The 20097-nt window shown below is 30.5% G+C and overlaps 2 protein-coding genes across 5 annotated transcripts; both read left to right on the top strand.

Annotated features, from left to right (window-relative positions):
- Positions 1–2884: 2884 nt before the first annotated feature.
- On the top strand, positions 2885–9878 carry LOC114181960 (putative galacturonosyltransferase 13). The gene is made up of 6 exons (XM_028068664.2): positions 2885–3554; positions 4636–4691; positions 4811–4969; positions 6756–7346; positions 8029–8331; positions 8903–9878. Exons 1-6 carry the CDS (start codon positions 3344–3346, stop codon positions 9185–9187), a joined length of 1605 nt encoding a protein of 534 aa, XP_027924465.1. The 5' UTR covers positions 2885–3343; the 3' UTR covers positions 9188–9878.
- A 6412-nt stretch (positions 9879–16290) lies between these two features.
- LOC114181410 (membrane-anchored ubiquitin-fold protein 2-like) lies at positions 16291–18716 on the top strand. 4 transcript variants are annotated; one of them, XM_085672316.1, is made up of 4 exons: positions 16291–16464; positions 17238–17500; positions 17795–18001; positions 18357–18716. In XM_085672316.1, the coding sequence occupies exons 2-4, from the start codon at positions 17368–17370 to the stop codon at positions 18410–18412; spliced, it is 396 nt and encodes a 131-aa protein (XP_085528442.1). In that variant the 5' UTR covers positions 16291–16464; positions 17238–17367; the 3' UTR covers positions 18413–18716. The 4 variants fall into 4 exon arrangements, with proteins under 4 accessions (XP_085528442.1, XP_085528441.1, XP_085528440.1 ...); XM_085672315.1 differs by lacking the exon at positions 16291–16464 and adding an exon at positions 16485–16835; XM_085672314.1 differs by lacking the exon at positions 16291–16464 and having other exon boundaries at positions 16485–17500.
- Positions 18717–20097: the final 1381 nt, after the last annotated feature.

Genomic DNA, 20097 nt, shown 5'->3' with positions numbered 1-20097 from the left:
TCCATGCAAACAAGACTACTTTTAACCTTGAATTACACAAACAAAAGACCAACAAATTTCTTGAAGAACTTAAAAAAATGCCAATTTTGTAAAGATTAAGATACTATAAAAAGACATGGTGTAGTTATTTTAAGGGAAAGTGGAGTTGAAGAGCTTGCTCTAGTTTTAAGCAAGTTGAGGTTTTCATTGAATCCTCTGATCACCCTTTGTGTCCCACAGCATTACTTCACTCTAATGGAGGGAACATATTCTCCATGGTGGTCCTCACAACAACATGATTCATTGCAGAGTTGCACCAGCACAGTGGCCCCAGTAAAACTACTTCAGAAGATGAAATATTCTGTTCTTGTTTTTTTTTTTTTGGAATTTAAATGCTTGGTAATTTAGCAGAAAAATATTTTCACTGCAAAATGAAATAGATTTAAGAATAAGTTAATTCAAACATTTTTTTCTCATATTATAATGATTGAAAAAATAGACTAAGGACTAGTGTAAACTTGTTTAAAAAATTAGCATGTGCATGATTAGATCTTTTGTGCATTCCACACTTTTGGTGCGTCTTATGATCATAGAAAATAAACTTTTCTTCATTTTTTTTCCACCACAAACACTTAATCATTTTCTAGCTAAAACTATTGAGTCAAATCGAGGGTCCTTAGCAGCTTCATTTTTTCAATTCCTTAGCAATGAATAGTGAATTTTTTTCTCCTAGTACTAAGTTAATTAGTATTTTTTTTTTCTGAAGTTTAATTAGTTGGATGATACTCACTTATGTTCAGATGTGTCAGTTTGATATTCGTTAACTTTATTTATTGCTTTTACCACTAACTTTTAATATAAATATCAATACTTAATCTTGTAAGTCATTTTAAATACAATTTTTTTGTTCTGAAAGGGATCTAATTGAGATATTTTTTCAAAAATTATTATTCAATTGACACATTTTTAAAAGTAGGTACAAATTGACATATCCGAACAAAAATAGTACTATTGGCCTAATTAAACATTTTTGTCATAACTTTTTTTTTTTTTGAAATTTTGAAGTTATCTCAAACTGTTGGCATCTGAGAATTTTGAATTGAGCAATTTGTAATCAATAATACAATGTTTTCTATAAATCTTCTCTAATATTATCTCTGTTTCAAACTATTGTTATTTTCGTTTTTTTTTTTTAATTTCAAATCTGTTTATGTTTTATAAAATTCAACCATCATTAATTATTCCTTACATATATTCTTTTCCAATACTAAATTTGATCTTTACCAAAAAAGTATGAAACTTCCAACTTCCTTAAAAAATACTTAAACAAAACCAAAACCACCTTTGCTTCCTAAATTAAATAAGAAAGCTTAGACTAAATGCACTTTACACTTTTAATTACTTCTCAACAATGGATTTGGAATGGAGAGAATATTTATAAATATAAACAAAAAAAGATTCAATACTTACCATTCAAAACAAGTACAAAGTTCAAAGAGAAAGTTTGGAAATATCTTTAGTTACGAGTGTTTTCAAAGTAAATCACATGCTAATTATTTTTTTAAGTAATATCATTTTTCTTAATTTATGTTAACGAGTAAAGAGGCATTTTACCAAATTAATACGGCTCCTCAAGACTTTTATGAAGGCTTCAAATTTGTTCGTTTTACCAAATTCCACTACAAACATATTACCATGAAAAAAAGTGCTTGTCATTACAAATTCAAACACGCAATAAAACTTTTATAACTCCAACCATCTATGATTTTCACAATAGACTTTATTTTTAGTTTAACATTCAATAATAACATATAAACACGTGGTTTTGTATTGTATATGCCCCTTAAAAATTAATAGGATATATAAGATCAATTGGGAAAATTTATATTTACATGAAGAACTTAACTCTTATTGTATGAGTTTGGAGTGCATTGGATGATAATATTATAACATTCAAAATTTATTTATACCAATTAAACATTCAATTTAACATTCCAAATATGAGAACTTTAAATTCTCTTGTAGAAGTTTTTTTTTTTTTTCAAGTTTCATTATAAAAAAACTATACACATAGATGTGATGTGATTTTGCATTTATTAGACGTGGTTTTAGAATTAGTAGATAAATCACATTTTAATTTATTTATATATATATATATATATATATATATATATATATATATATATATATATATATATATATATATATATATATAAAAAGACAATATCCAATCTTCCAACCAAACATTGATACAAGAAAAGACACCTAAATTTGGTGTAGATGTGGTCTTTGCAGCTATGTTATTCATCTTTATGAAATGCACTAGAGTTTTAGTTCAAAAATCTCACTCCAAGATGTTACCATACAAATCCCACTTTATTGTTTTATGATAGGCTTGTTAAAGCTTCTCTCTTGCAACAATATTTGGTACAAATGCACCACCCCTTTCTCAACCTTTTCTAGTTCTAGTACTATTACTTTTTACAAAATTAAGAGGACAAACTTTAAATTTTAATATTTAGGATTACAAACATACTTTTAAGATTTAAAATACTAAACTATTTTTTGAAAAAAATGGATTGCAGTTTTATTTTTAATTAAGGTATTTATTTATAACCTAGACTCAAATATTAACTTTTTAGAATATGAAAGTTTATTTAAATGTTTTTTCTTTCATTACATACAGCTAAAAAATATAATTTTTAACCATATTACTAAGATGATTTGGCAGGATGTCTTAAATTACAGCACATTGGTGAGAGAAAAAAACATGACACCACGTTTTGTCATAACAGAAAGACATTAACTAAAATTAACCACCACTTGCTCTCAATGCTATCCACATAATCTTCAAGATCTGTCCATAAACATAGGAGCTACCTAAAATTAACTGCAAAAAACAATGTTCCACTTCCTAATCTCAAGGTCAAACACTCACCCCAGATTTCTCTCTCCTCCCTTTCTCTCCCTCACACACAGACACACACACTCTCTCTCTCTAACCCCAACACGGTTTTGACTAACGAAAGCTTTTCATATTTTTCTTTATTATTTTCATAATTTTCCGGAAATAGAAAACATATTCTCTCTCTCTGTGTTCCTGTGTCCTTCTCTCTCACCATCGTTCTTGATCCATGGAAGAGGAACTTCACAACCCAGAAGAAAGTTGATTCCTTAGGGCGAGAATCGGATACCCAATTGGCTGGAGCTTCCAATGCGGGCTAGGAGGAGACCCGAGAACGACCGTGGTGGATCTGATGATGGTGGGTTTTGCAGGGACATGGGTGATGAAGATGGTTTCAGGCGGATGTAGGGTTGTTTTGTGGGGCAACGATCTGGTGGTGCTGCAGCAGCATAGACAACGATGCAGCTTCACTTCTCGCCTAGCATGAGAAGCATCACGATATCGAGCAACAATGGGATTATTGACTTGATGAGGATCAAGGTTGCAGCTTGCCACATTTCCTATCGAACCCTCTTCCACACCATCCTCATCCTTGCTTTCTTGTTGCCCTTTGTCTTCATTCTCACTGCTCTTGTTACCCTTGAAGGTGTCAACAAGTGCTCCTCTTTTGGTACTATTTTTTTTTTCTCCTCTTCTTCTTCTTCCAATTCTTCATTTTATTATGTCCTTTCATTGTTTATTTATTTGGGTACACTTTCTGTATTAATGTTGAGTGATCCATGTAGTCTGCCTCATCTGGTGATATCTGATTGACCTTTTATTTATTCATTTGGTTACATTGTGTGTATATTTGTATTTGGTCTTTAGCCAAACTACTTGACTATGGTGATCCATGCTGTGTGCTCATGTAGCCAATCTCACCTTGTGGGATATCTTCTGAGACTTTTATTATTCTGTTGATTACATTGCGTATTCATTAGTACTTGCTCTTTAGTCTAACTAAATGGCTTGGTGTGATCCGTATAGCCAATCTCACCTTATAGGTTATCTTATTAGACTTTCATTTATTCACTTGGTTACATTGTGTATGCATTTGTTTTTGGCCAGTCTCGAACTAAATGAATTTGATGTGATCTGTGTGGCTGGCCTTACCTGATATATTTGATTAGGCTTTTGTTGCTGTGTGGATATGGTTTGGTTTTGGAGATATTGGATTAACACGCGTTTTTTGTTAATTTGTTGTTCTAAGAAGGATCTGGGTTTGGATGTTGGGGTAAATTATGTCCTTGTGCTAGGTTAGCGGGGCTTAGAAATGTTTTATTGCAATCATAGATTGTTTACCTTATGGTTGTCTTGTCAGTTTTCCTTTTTCTAGCTAAGCTAGCATTTGCCTTCATTTCAGGATCTCAAGTATAACTGGCCAATTTAATTGACTAATGATCATTTGTACCTTGCTTCTTTCATGTGGCAAACGATTATATGCTTTGTGTATTAGCACCGAAAATTATTGTCTTATTGCTAATTAATTAAATCTGGTTGGTATTTTGCACTTTTTCAACCCCCCACTTTATAAAACTAGTGCTTTCAGTTGTTAATTAAAGTTTTGATGGATCTTTTTCTATCATTTTGAAACATCTTGTATCTTTGTATCTTTCGCCATCATACAAATATCAGGTTCTGAAAGTTCTTTGTTTGTCTCACCTTTTTGTCTACTTCTGACCCTTGATTGGTTCCTTTTTTTTATTCTCCAGATTGTTTAGGTAGGCGGTTGGGACCAAGGCTTCTTGGTAGGGTTGATGATTCATCGGTAAATAATTTTGTTACTTCAAATCTATTTCTTGTTAAAATGTCAAGTCTACTAATATTTTGGTTAAATAACTATGGTCTGAATTCTGAATCCTTCTTATGATGATTGTAATGGTGCAGAAGAGACTAGTTAGAGATTTTTACAAGATCCTCAACGAAGTAAAGACCGGGGAAATTCCACCTGCTCTAGACCTGCCGGATTCGTTTGAGCAACTAGTTTCTGATATGAAGAGCAAACAATATGATGCAAAATCATTTGCCTTCTTGTTAAGGGGAATGGTAAGTTATGTTATGCTTGCATTAAGTATCATATATTACCTATAATTGAATTCCAGATGTTTTCCAATTTTAGTCATTATACTTCATTATACCTTATATTGAATCACACATTTTAGGCATTGCTGAAATGTGAATATCAGAAGGTTGAGGTTGGGATTACTGATGTGCTTTATGTGAATCTTGGCTATTCTTTAATAAAAATATGTGCTGATACAATGATCCAGCTTATCATATCTCTATTTTCTTCTTTTTGTGTATCTTTATTTGAACCTGCAAACTGATGGCGAAGTCTGGTTTTGGCATGTAGCTCCTATATGATGAAGGGGATAAACTTCAGTGTATAAATAGAGTTCAGTATAACCATTGGTTAGAAAATCAGTGGTTAAGATTTTCTAATCAAAGATTATATCTTTCTTTTATCCCCCTATGTATGGCCCTCACGGTTGGCTTAGGGAGCTAAATCTCTACCCGTGACGTGTCTTAGTAGCATTTATACCAATTGCTATACATCATATTCTTATGCCCTTTTTCTTGTATCATTATTATAATGTTTAAGGTTTAACTTAATGGTTCTTGGTTTGCAACTACAATTATATGACATAAAGAAAGTTTCATTATGTGTACTGAACTTAGGTATTTAAAGGGATTTTTTGAAATTATTTTGTGCTATAATTAGTTATGTGCCTTATTTAAATATTACTTAAAAGATTTATACTCTGCTGCATATTACTTTATGCTACCTCATGATGCAAGTCAATCAGGAACACTCCCAAGATTATGTAGATTGCTTTTACCAAGATGTATGTTGGTCATTATGTTCCATGGAATTCAATTTATAGTCTGATTCCTTTATACAAAGTATTGTTACTTTAAGACTTCCTTTATCTGAATTTACTGGAGATAGTTTTTTATACACCGGATAACAAATAGTACTGTTTTTATAAGTTGTGTAGGGATTTATTATATAATTGTTTTGAAATGTTGGACAAACAATCATAAGTCACTGTATAAATAATACAATAATAAGAGTACTGTTGGTTGATTTGGCCAAATGAAAAATTGCTCCTTTCTCGTAGTGATGTTTTGGAAGAGTGACTAACACCTACACCTGCAAATTTCATAGCATTGCTAAACAGGCATGTCCATGTTGGTCGCAAGTATCTTTCAGGTTGTTTATATAATTAAGGAAATCTAAAGAAACCTTTTGCTTTAAATCAAAATGGTAATGAATATTTTGAACTTGACAGATGATAATCATGTATTAGCAGCAATTAGAAATGTGATGTTCTTTCCACAAATTACTCATGTTGTGGTTATCTTTGGTACACATCTTTCAGTCCTTATCTGTTTAATTCTACTTGATACTTACATATATCCCTGACACCATGTCATTCAGATTAAGATTTCTGTTGAAATCATTTTACAATATTATTTTACCTTTCGGTTATTTTACCTCAAGTGATCTTTCTATTGCCTTCTCTTGATTTTGAAAGTTCCAAGTTTTATGTTTTTATTATCTTTTTCCATTCTTTGTTTAAACCTTAAACATTATTTTCACTTTAATTATGTAGATCTGTTGAACATATATGTCTATTTATCTGCAGTTGGTAGTATTTTTTGAGATCTTCATACTCTCATCACAAATATATAGCTCACATCATATCATTATTATTATTTCATACCATTGGCGCATTTATCGTAATAGGCATTTTAGTTCCTGTTTTAATAGTGGTGCTAGGTGATGATTATATTGATCTTGGCCACATTGCAATATGTCTTTGAACAGATGGAGAAATTTGAGAGAGATACCAGAGAAGCTAAATTTGCAGAGCTGATGAATAAGCACTTTGCAGCAAGTTCAGTCCCTAAAGGGATTCATTGTCTGTCTTTGCGTTTGACCGATGAATATTCCTCAAATGCGCATGCGCGCAAACAACTGCCTCCGCCGGAGTTACTACCTAGACTGTCTGACAACTCTTACCACCATTTTATTGTTTCAACCGACAACATCTTGGCCGCTGCTGTAGTTGTTAGTTCTACTGTTCAGTCATCTCAGTATCCTGACAAAATAGTCTTTCATGTCATCACTGACAAAAAAACTTATGCGGGCATGCACTCATGGTTTGCACTAAATCCTATCACTCCTGCTATAGTTGAAGTCAAAGGCATTCACCAGTTTGATTGGTTGACGAGAGAAAATGTTCCAGTACTTGAAGCCGTAGAAAATCAAAATGGGATAAGGAATTACTACCACGGCAATAATTATGCCAGAAACAATCTCAGTGAAACCAATCCTCAGAAATATGCCGCAAAATTGCAGGCTAGAAGTCCAAAGTATATATCTTTGCTCAACCATCTCCGCATTTATTTACCTGAGGTAAGTTGGATGCAACAATTCTCTCTCTATTATCTATGAATATTGTTGAAATTGAATCTTTTCAGATCATAATTCAGAAATAATTGGGAACAATTTATATTAGATTCAACAAGGAATCTTATATTGTGTGATTTTTATTTTTGATAGTGTATAACAAGGGAAGAGAACTGAAAATGAATTATTGACCTAAGACCTTAGAACGTGGCTTTTATACTGCCTTATTCTAAGCTTAGTATTCATCTGTAAATTCTGCATTGTAAGCTCCTTAGCTGAATTTGTAGGAAAAATTGGTTCGTCAGTACCAAATGTCTCTGAATTCTGATGAATAACAATAATCAAAGAAAACATAAAAACTAGGTGTTAAAACATGCAGAATTCCATTGAACTATTTCATGTAAAATGCTTGGCCCAAAGTGTTTTACCAGTGGGGCTATTTTTTTGAAGGAATATAAACGATGAAATGAATGGAGGATGCTTTCCCTTCCCCACGGTGGTAGGTATTGTTGCTCCTGCAAATTGATAATTGTTACTTAATATTTGCATTACTTTCATTAACATTTAGCACCTATAAGTTATATACCTTTTTTATACGAAGCCAACTAACTAAGCATGGGAGTATTTTGTGTTGGAGAAAATTTTCCTCTTGTTTATGCTGATTATGTTTTCCTTGTGTGTTGAACAGCTTTTTCCAAACCTTGACAAAGTGGTTTTTTTGGATGATGATGTTGTGGTTCAACGTGACTTGTCTCTGCTTTGGGAAATTAATCTGAATGGAAAAGTTAACGGAGCTGTGGAAACTTGCAGAGGCGCTGATGAGTGGGTAATGTCTAAGCATTTTAGGAACTACTTCAATTTTTCCCATCCCCTCATTGCACAACATTTGGACCCTGATGAATGTGCTTGGGCTTATGGGATGAATGTGTTTGATCTGCGTGCATGGAGATCAACAAACATTAGAGAAACATATCATACCTGGCTGAAGGAGGTAAAACCCTAAGCCCAAATATACTCAATCTATTTCTTTTTATTTGACAGTATTCAACAATTTAAAGTTCTTGCAAATTCTGAATTTCAAATTAAGGCTATGGTACTAGTTCAAAGGTTCACATGGATTCATAGACATATGCATCATATATGTAGTATAAACCATCAATTTCTTCCTCAAATTATTACCCTCTCTTAAGCTATGCTATCCCTTAAGTACTAAATTATTCGAGTTTTCCCTGAAACATTTAATATTCATCACTTTAATCCTTAAGTTGATGTATTGCATTAAAGTTTAGGGACCAATTTTGACGGTTTATAGTATGTGAAGGAATTCTTAGCACAATTTCTAACACTTCCAGAACTACCTAAGTTGTGTTTTTTTTACTTTGGAGACCACTCATGAAAGAAGGTAATACCTGATGAATGAAATGACTGTTTACACACACACACAGACACACACATATATATATATATATATATGCTTGTGTTCAAGGTATTTTGTATATGTATTAGGTGGTAGTATGAGAAGACATGAGCTTTAGTTTCTTATGTTGTATTTTGTATGGCAGAATCTGCGGTCAAACCTGACGATGTGGAAGCTTGGAACCCTTCCACCTGCTTTGATTGCATTTAAAGGTCATGTTCTCCCTATTGATCATTCTTGGCACATGCTTGGGTTGGGTTATCAGAACAAAACGGATATTGAGAGTGTGAAGAAGGCTGCTGTTATTCATTACAACGGCCAGTCAAAACCTTGGTTGCAAATTGGCTTTGAACATCTGAGGCCATTTTGGACCAAGTATGTCAATTATTCAAATGATTTTGTTAGAAACTGCCACATCTTGGATTCATAGTCTGCCATGAGATGCACTATGGTTTGAAACAACAGTGCATGCATAAACTACAAAAAGGGACGAGTAAATACAGGTTTCATCTAAATTTTTGCGGCTTGAGGTTTTCTTCAAGATGAATTTTGAGAAGTCAATAGAAAATTGGTTGAGAGGGCAAAGTTATCAAGGACATGGCATCCTCTAACATTTTTGCACACACAGTTGCCATCCTGGCATGGCCATGAGAATCAACAGTCTTGTTACATACAAACACGTCCTATATATTTTGTTGGTGAAAGGATACTGTTATTGGTCTTATGTGGGGATTCTATATCAAAATTTCCTTAGTGAATGTTGGAGAATAAACTCAATGCTGAAGATAAAAAAGGGTCATGCTCATGTACCTGTGTCATCAAACTAGTTCATTGTTGAGAACACAAGTGCTAGGACAGTTAATCTGTGAGGTTCCCCACTAGTGCACTGTTCTCCCCCCATCATTTTTTAGTTTGTTAATTTTTGTTAGTACCAATTTTTACATTCACCCTATTGGATTTCATATCATGATGGTGAATTGTAGGAGCAGTAGTTCTTGAGATTGCTTTGTTACAGGTTCATTAAATTGGGGAATTGTCTGTAGGATATATCTATTTCTATATTTGTTGTTATTCGTTGTGTATGATTACAGACATTGGAAATGTGCAGATATTCTTTTTTACCCTTCTCCATTTCAGTTATTCCTATAGTCATTGTGTTCTTCATCTTTTGCAGCTCATGCATTCACAAAATTGGCATTATAGAAATTATTAAAAAGCAAAACAATATAAATGGAACAAATAATATGTGCACCAAGAGGGTAAAGATTTTGTATACATAAATTGTCATATATTAAGTTTGTTAACTGTCAAAAGTGATTCCTGTTTAGTTGATGTTTAAAAGTTTACACTGATAGTGTGTACTTGAATTAAACTCAAACAAATACAAATTTCATGGTATTACAAACTTGTTGTTTTCCAGTTTTATGAAAGATCAATGTGTCAAGGGAATACAAGTGAAAATATTTTATTCTGAAAGAATTTATTACATTTAAACTGCACAAGTTATTTATATGCAACTTTTCTGACTTTATTTGATGCTTGTCTGGATTTTAGTGCTTACAGAATTATTCTCATGTACCAAGTACCAACCTATATACATATATTTTAAAAAAAACACTATTTTATACATAAAAAAATTGACTAAATGTTTAGTTGGTAATATTTTATACTGAATGTTTTCAACAGAACTTTTCTTGAGGACTTTAATCACTCATTTTCTAATCATTGGACCATTGTCTATTCAGTTTACCTTTTTCTATACATTGTTTACCTTCTTTCTTTCACTGTCTTCTGTTTTATTTATTTTTGTCTGTATCACTCCACTGTTTTCTTTTACTTGTTTTGGCAAAAAAATCTCAGTCAAAACTCTCTGGAATATTTCTTTTCAACAGTAAACAGATAACATGATTCATATGCATGGATTTTGAAGCACTGATTAGGGTTGATTTATTCCCCTTGTTCACATGAGTCCAAAAGTACCAATGATAATGAGATTCTGCACAATCAAGAGATTATTAACTTTAACGTACACTAAGGATTAACCAAACAAAAAAGAATGATAAAATACATAAAAAGAAGAATCTGAAAGAAGGATTTTGCAAGGTTGGTGATGACGTGAATCCCATTTACAACTATTCTGCGTTAATGAACAATGATCCCTTCAAAGTGCTTGCAGGATCTTCTTATCTTTCTTTTTTTAGGACATTTTGAAATCAAAGGTTGGACCTACCATGTCATGTAATGTTTTACTTTTCATATTTTCTTTAATCATGTTAGTTGACAAGTGATTATTTGGTTGCATGATTAAAAATTAGCAAGTGCCAATTAGTTTTGTAGCCATATGGAAGAGCTTAATCTTCTAAATTCTGGAAGAAAGAAATGGCAACAACCTACTATTTTTAATACACTCTTTTTTCTTATTCAAAATTAATTGTAAACATGTTTATAAGAAATATTTCTGCTTTTTATTTTAATCTTTAACAAGTTTGTTCTGGCTTGAGTCCCTAAAAATGATTTTGTTTTATCCATGTTGTTATATTGACTTTGATAATTTCACACACTACTATATGACAGAAAACGATTAGGACCACTTAATAGAACAAAAAAGAAGTCTAAGGATAAAACAAAAAATAAGAGGCAAAATAAATATAAAATGGTTATCGAGGGAAAAAAATATCATATTTTGATGATGAAAACACAATTCTATAATTTATGAATTTTGGAATTAGTTTCTTTTCGAAATTTTATACTAATTTAGTCTTTCATCTTTACAAAAACGTGAATTTAGTCATTCTTACCAATTTTTTTTAAGTTTATTTGACATTTTAAACGCGTTTTATGATAATATTTAAGTTAACATTAAAACGAAAATGTGTCAAATGGTGTAAACAATTCAAATACTATCATGAAATGCGCGCGCTTGAAACTTTAGATAAATTTAACAAAATTTGGTTAAAAGGACTAAATTAACGTATTTTTAAAGATGAAGGACTAAATTCGTCAAAAGTTTTGAAGAGGGACTAATTCCAAATTTCACTGAAACTTGAAAGAACAAAAACATATTTAACCCATTTGTTAAAGATTATAAATTGGTAAAAATCTCACTTTTTTAAAAAGTTTCATTCACAATTTTATAATTTAAATAACTTTTAACTAATAATATAGAATAAAAGAAATATTAGATAATTTAAATTTTTTTACTGAGTTTTTTCTTTATTGTGTTAGAAAATGATTACTCAAACAATACTAATAATAATAAAAATATGAAATAACATAATAATAATTATTAGAGCAATAATAACAATAATAAATAAAAAGTAAATGAGAAAAAGGAAAGAAATAGCCTCGATTGAGACACGCATAGCGCTATCCTTAGAAAGAAAATGCCCCTACTGCACAGGGCTAAACAAATATACAATCATATGTGTTTTCAATCATGTGCATTTCTCTCCCAAGATACAACAACCCGTCAGATCGATCGAGTGCAACGAAGGATCTCCGAACCTTATGAACACCATTGTCTTAAAGATAATATAGAGAAGAAAAGAAGAACACTCTTAAGAAAACTTCAGTGTTTCTGTTGTCTCTGTTGTTGTTTTATTGTCTCTTTCCCCTATCCACCTAGGTGGTATTTATAGGTAGCAAAAGGAGACAAAGGAGTAAAGTGTAATAAGAATATAGTCGTTAGCCATACAAAACATTAACCCATAAATTAAAGGTCTATAAAAACATGAGTAGAAGTAGAATTTTTATTTTAATTATTTATTTTTTAAAGTATATTAAAATATTTCTAACAATCCCCCACATAATTTAAAAAATAAAATAAAACAAAATATATTATCTTTTAAAACAAAATATTGTAGTTCAACGTAAGGAAACTTCTGGGTCTGACCCTTACACCTAGTGTTTATAAACTTTCACCCGAGAAAATGCAGAGACTTAATTGCCTTGAGCTACATCCCCTGTGACCAGGTTTTAGTAAATAACACATACAATATCGGTGTTCATTATAAGTTTTAATTAGTGGGTGCACGTTACGACTTTGTGCATGTATCTTGTTTCATGAGTGTCATTTAGAGACTTGCCCATGTCTCACAATGGCGATCCCACCATCACATTCACTAGGTAAACCCTCAAAGGGTGGTTTGTGACTCACACCCCTACAATAATTGTCATTGGGTTTATTAAGAGGTATTTTGCAAAATAATGCACATATATCAACCATTGAGTTTATTAAGAGGTGTTTTATAAAAAAAGCATAATAATGCACATACCTCAACCTTATTATTGCCACAACCACAATTTATAGTATATCTCGCCATAGGAATGAGACATAAAATTTAATCAAATTATTTGGTGTACTTTAGTCAACAACAACTTAACAACTTCGTTGTTACCCATTGAACTCCATTTCATGGGATCGCCATTCATGTGGAGATAGGTGTCCATTCTTGTAGCTTATTTATGGGCTAAAGTCTCATTCCCCTCGACGACTCAAATTTTTGTTGTTGATGCATCAACCCTTTGATAAACAGATATGCAATATTTCTTTCTGACCTGACAAAGTCAAGAGAGACAATATCATGAGTAATTAAGTCTTTATATTTATCTCTCATTCTCGTATGTCAATTTTTCATTGACATTTTTACTAGAAACTTTAAATATAACAATTTGATTGTCAGGATGCATTGAAAATAGGAATAATTTATGCTTGCATAATGATCATGACAACAACTTTTTAACATATTTCCATGATAGTGTACCTCCATCCAGGGTATAGAACATAACCATAACCAATAGTTAATTTTGTCACCAAAATCAATATCCAATTTACATTAATATATATCATTCAATAATCTCAAGAAATTGGCATATTGCCATAACTAGAAGAAACACAAATAATATTACACTAGATGGAAAAACAATAAGGTATCACAAACAAATTTAGATAATTTATCATTTGAAGGAAACATCTCTAGAAATTTATCAATATAAATAACCAAAGATTTTTTTCTCATTACAAGGTATATTAACCTTTACAAGACACCCCCACACTTTGAAATATTTTAAATGTGGTTCTTTTTTCTTTCATAACTCATAACAAGTTTTATCACAACCTTTTGTGTTCAAAATACGGTAAGCAAGATATAAAATTTCATTAATATAATTTTTGGCAAAGACAAGCTAGAACTTGAAACATATCATTTACCATATCAAACAAAAGCATTTTTTTTCTTTTGCTGCACCATTAGATTAACACCATATGAATATGTTACTTAATGAATAATACCATGAATTTCACATAAAAATACTCATTTATAAATACATGTATCATCACTTCTCTATTTAATTAATTTTGTACCTCAAAATTGCATAATTTGAATGGTCCCTAAACAAAATTTCTCAACTTCTCAACAATTATAATAATAGCATGTCATAAATCAATACTTTCAACATATGTGATAATCAAATAAGAACGGCTAAATATTTTATTATAAGATAAATGTACTTAACTCAAACAAATCATTACAAATATATCATTTACCAACCAAAGTACATGTCTAGAATTAATAATTTATTGTAATCAAAAACTACTTTATAACATTCTTGAGCAGCAAGGAAGTTTCTAAATTCAAAAACATGAAAAGCAAGGAAGTTTCTAAATTCAAAAACATGAAAAACTCCTTTTAATTCATAAATCTGATAATTTATTAGTAATTTTTTCCATATAAATATCAAGCTAATTTTTTTTCCTTTGCAAATGCAAAGTTTAGTTCAAGTGTTTTCCATAATATAATAGTAGTTTTAATATGACAAATTATTTTTTAATTATTTTCATAAAAACACTTAAAATATGTACATGATATAGAACATCTTTATCAATGATAATATTAAAGCATAAATTAATATAACAACAAAAACATTAGCTATAGACATCACAAAAAATTATTCAATGAGAAGGAATTTCATTTATCCATAATTTTATTTATTGTTACCAATAGAAATAAAAACAATTATACACATCAATTTTTAGGCTTAGTTGAAGCTGATTTAATTATAACCATAAGAAACACATTAGTTCATAAGATGTCTTTTCAGTCTTCAGCTCTATATTATTTTAAATTTTAGAAATGAATACAAACATCAAAAATTGAAATAACAAGATATATTTTTCTCTCTAAGAATGTTAGAAAATGATTACTCAAATAATACTAATAATAATAAAAATATGAAATAACATAACAATAATTATTAGAGAAATAATAACAATAATAAATAAAAAGTAAATGAGGAAAGGAGAAGAAATAGCCTAGGTTGAGACACGCATAACGATATCCTTAGAGAGAAAATGTCCCTACTGCACAGGGCTAAACAAATACACAATCATATGTGTTTCCAATCATATGTGTTTCTCTCCCAAGATACAACAACCCGTCAGATCGATCGAGTGATCTCCGAACCTTATGAACACTACTATCTTAAAGATAATATAGAGAAGAAAAGAAGAACACTCTTAAGAAAACTTTAGTGTTTTTGTTGTCTCTGTTGTTGTTTTGTTGTCTCTTCCCCCATGCACCTAGGTGTGGTATTTATAGGTAGCAAAAGGAGACAAAGGAGTAAAGTGTAACAAGAATATACCCTTAGCCATAAAAAATATTAACCCATCAATTAAAGGTCTATAAAAACATGAGTAACAGTAGAATTTTTATTTTAATTATTTATTTTTTAAATTACATTAAAATATTTCTAACATATTATACCTTCAATATATATATATATATATATATATATATATATATATGAACAGATATATATATTAAAAATATTTTTAACATACCAAACCAGTATATATATATTTTGAAGGTTTGGTAGAGGACAATAAAAAAATTAACAAAGAATATAAATTCATAATATCTTGACATGTAAACAATCTTCAAAACACCCATTTTAGAAAAAAATGGTTAATCTAGCAAAAACTAATAAGAAGTCTACAAATTAGTAGCATATATGTAACTATTTTTCTAATTTGAGGTCTTAGTTGTATGGTTTGTTCATAATTTATATTTATATTTTGAGCTTAGATAGAGACTATTCCTTGTAAGGGTTTGTTAGCACATCAAGTTGGGAATATTGAATAACACCTCAATCACAATGGACAATAATATTGGCTGCTATAGTTATTGATGTATCTATGTGTACCAAATTTAATGCCACCAAAAGTTTTGCTTTAACTTTTCTCTTTCATATACCTAATTCAATACGACAATCCTGATCTTTCTATCAGCTTTTCTATTATAAAGACTTTAAGAGAAACAAACATACAAAAACAATTGAATTTTTCAGTAAGCAAATTTGAAATTAGTATATGCAAAAGTACAAATTTAGAGGAATTACACGAGGATCTCATTTATGAAAACAACTAATTTATTTATCTTATTACTCTTGTATATAATTTAGAAACTATTTAATATTTTATAGATCACCTTTATTTTAACGCATTAAATATTTTAACAGTAGTTGGATTCACAGAATTTCGCATTTTGTTCAAAGTCATGCAGAGTTAATGTAAGAAAAACAAAATAATCATTGTACAAATTTGTAAGAATGATTTTGTTTTACCTTTGTAATAATAAATTCATGGCAGTTTTGATTTAATACAACATTGTTGCATTGACCAGCTTATAGAAGACGAAGTTGGAAACCTTGGTAAGTTGGCAGATGTTAAGAATGTGGGTGTGGCACACATGGTGTTTGTTTATTTGATTGATTGATTGAGCCTTCTGAACAGATTCTGACACTGAAATTCAGCCGAAAATTGACCCTCTTGCAAAAGTGTCCACACATCAATAGAACAACGAGATTCCAACAATTGAAAACTTTTAAACACCCCTTCCTTCTCTTCCTTTGTTTGCTGTGATTTCAGTTGCTGCATAACAGAACACCACTCGCTTCTTCTTTCATCTCCCTTCTCACTCAATTTCTCTGTTTGACACAACTGCCAACCAGATCAGTGATTGACCCAATTGAGACAAGCCTTGAAAGTTCCGTTTTCTTTAGAGTTCTTGCTGGTTTTGCAGGTGACCGTGTTGGAAATTCAAGATGGTTCTGTTCTGTGACTGAACAAATGTCCTCTTGAGTTTGGATTTGGTTTTTGCTTGTAGCTGTTTCAGAAAGATTCCTTTGTCACAATGTGTTGAATTCTGCTATCATGTTTCCTTTTAAGCACTACTTGTTTGTTGGATTCAATCACTTTATTCTGTATTCTGTTTACTCATTTGGCACAGTTCCAGCTCATTTATTCTCCATTTCATAATTTCATATTCTTATGCCGGGGATTTCAGCCTCTACTTTTCATGCCTCTTCATAGTTTCCATGACTATCTACTTACACCAATTGAGATTTTTAACACTATTTGGGTATTGACTGTCACTTGAGAGAAGAGAGGACTGATACTTTTTCTTCTGTATCAAATCTTGCAGAGTACTTGATACTTGGTTTAGTTACCTTTTTTCATGACTGACTCTCAGTTGAAGTGATTCAATCATCCTTTTGGTTTGAAGTTGAAGCTATTTGATTTCTGAATTTTTGCAAATTTCTTGGTCTCTGGATATGGCTGGGAGCCAAGATCAACTAGAGATCAGGTTTCGGTTGAGTGATGATTCGGATATTGGCCCTAAACGTTATGCTGCTGCTACTAGTATTGCAACGCTGAAAGAAAGTGTTCTTGCTCAATGGCCAAAAGGTTAGTTATCTGTCTTGTTTCCTTTTTGGAATCTCTATTAGTCCTCTAGATATTTATGTGTCTAATAGTAATGTTGTGTCTATTTGTTCCTCTTTACAATGCCATATTTTATCAAAATCATAAGCTAAATTTTGGTTTTAATTCCTATATAATTTGTTTAGTGTGTTTATAGCCAAGGTTTCATGCCATGTGCCACATTCGCTGCCTTGCTGGTATACCAGATACAAAGAAAATCACATGCATTAGTTGAAGATTGTGCTGTCATGCATTGAATGATCTTTATTTGAATTTCAGTGATACAAATGAGAACCCTGAATTTTCGTTTCTGTTTTGAAGATAAGGACTATGGACCAAGAACTGTTAAAGATTTGAAGTTAATTAGTGCCGGGAAAATATTGGAGAATAACAGAACAGTGGGAGAATGTCAGAGTCCATTGTGTGATCTCCCTGGTGGAGTTACAACAATGCATGTGGTTGTGCAACCACCTTCTGTGGAAAAAGGTTTAGCATTACTTCTTGCTATTTACTTTAAAAGTGTGCCAAAAATCTGTTTTACTTGTATATAGTATATATATAAAGCTTCAAGATGTAAATTGTAGATTAAATTAGATCTTAACCTATACTCTAACCTTGATATAATGCATATTACTAGTACTTATTTAAGCATATTATTACTATATTTCCTCATTAGTGGTATAAAAAAGTTAAATATGTGCTTATAATCAGACCCTACTAAATTTGTTCATCCATGCATGTCATAAATATAAAACTTGTGGGGTAACGTGTTAGTGTGATGAATTTTGAGTTCATCTGGTTTTGGTGCTTTATTGATTCTGGTGTTTTTCTCTTGAAACAGATAGGAAAGTAGCAAGTGAAGCACAGCAGAACAAATGTGTTTGTGTGATATTATAGTGTCCAGATTGAACAGAAGATGTCATCTACTTAGGTGGTTAAAAGTCACACTTCTATACATTTTTATGGCTTTCAAAAGATTTCCTCATACACAAACTCTTTGGTTGCATGTCTCATTACAATACATGTAAAGAGTTTTTGGCTTGTGAAGAAGTTATTGTTTTCTCTCCTTTCTCTGCATCTGTTGCTGCCTCATCTTCCATTTGGTATAATTGTTGATTGGAATGAACTATACAATTGTACTTGTGCTTCAGCTGGATGCAAAAAATTACCATGTTAAACTCCTTGCTTGTTAAGTGATTTATGATCAATGAGTAAATAATTTCATAAGAGCTATCTTTAGTGATCATTTTCCAAGAAAATGTTCAGAACTGTTAAGTTTTACATGTGATAAAATTGAGAAAGTTAAATATTATATATCTAATAAAACCTATAAATATGTTGTAGAAAAAAAAGAACTTTAAATTAAAGATGGTATATACTATTTTCATTAAAGTCTCCTAAGAAAATCCCCTTTAAAAATATATTCACAATAATAAGAAAATATGCAACTCAATGAAATTGATACAATGAATTTTGTTAAACTAAAAATGCTAAAAATACCAAAAAAAAAAACTTGGTACTCTTACAAATGAATTACTTACCACATTTAACGAAATAATAAAAAGGAAAGGGTATTTTATTGCGGTAGAAAATAACTAAAAATAGAACTCCAAAACCCATGAAAACAATTTGTAGAAAACAGGCCTAAAATATAATCATTGAAAAATATTGTTTTTAATATTAAGAAATTATTATTTTTACTAATTAAATGAATTTATTATAATTAATAATGATAATATAATTAATAAGTCTTAAAAATTTAAATTATCTATCATTATATAAAAATGATTCATTATATTTTATTTTTCAATTTTACCTTTTAATAAGTAATATTTATTTTTAAATTAAAATAATTAAATTTTCAATTTTATTTTTTAAGTGATTATTTTTTATTTTAACTCTTTTTTATCTAATATTTTTTTAAACCAAAATAACTATTTATAATAAAAAGTTATCTACCAAAGAAATAAAAATTATATTTTATTATTGTAAAAATGATTTATATTTATTTTTCTAATTATAATTTATTATATCACAATATATTCTAATTTTTCAAATAACAATAAAAAAAATCAATCATTTAAATTAGGGGGTTAAGGGCAGCTTCTTCTTGCACCCCAATGTTTTCTTCCTTGACCCCAAACTTTTGTTATCCTTTCCATTTTGTCCCTCCAAATTGTGTAAATCAGATTTTTTCTCTCCAAATTTTTTGCATGAAAAACCGATTTCTCTTAATCTATTCAGGAAGCAATGTCAAAGGATGTATAGGAGAAGATAATCTTCTGTTTCTCTGCAAACCTTTCTCTACAAATATGGTCATGCTTTGATGTGGAAATTTTTTCTTTCTTTAATTCTTTGATGCTTTTCTGTCTCTTATAATCGTTACACAATAAGTTTTCCTCTGTTTAGACTTTTAAAACAATGGTTAAATAGGTTTTTGCACCTTACAACTTTTACTTAAAATTAGAATTAGTATTTTTTGAAAATCTTAAATCAATTTATTTCTTTAATTATGTAAATACATAAATTTAGACGTTTTAAATACATTTTATTATGGTATTTTAGTTTGCTTATAACGTCTG

This window comes from Vigna unguiculata, chromosome 4, assembly GCF_037176805.1.
Source record: "Vigna unguiculata cultivar grain cowpea cultivar isolate G323 ecotype 2 chromosome 4, ASM3717680v1, whole genome shotgun sequence".
NCBI lineage: Eukaryota > Viridiplantae > Streptophyta > Magnoliopsida > Fabales > Fabaceae > Vigna > Vigna unguiculata.
Note: the sequence above shows the minus strand (reverse complement) of the source record. Positions and strands in the feature narration are given on the sequence as shown.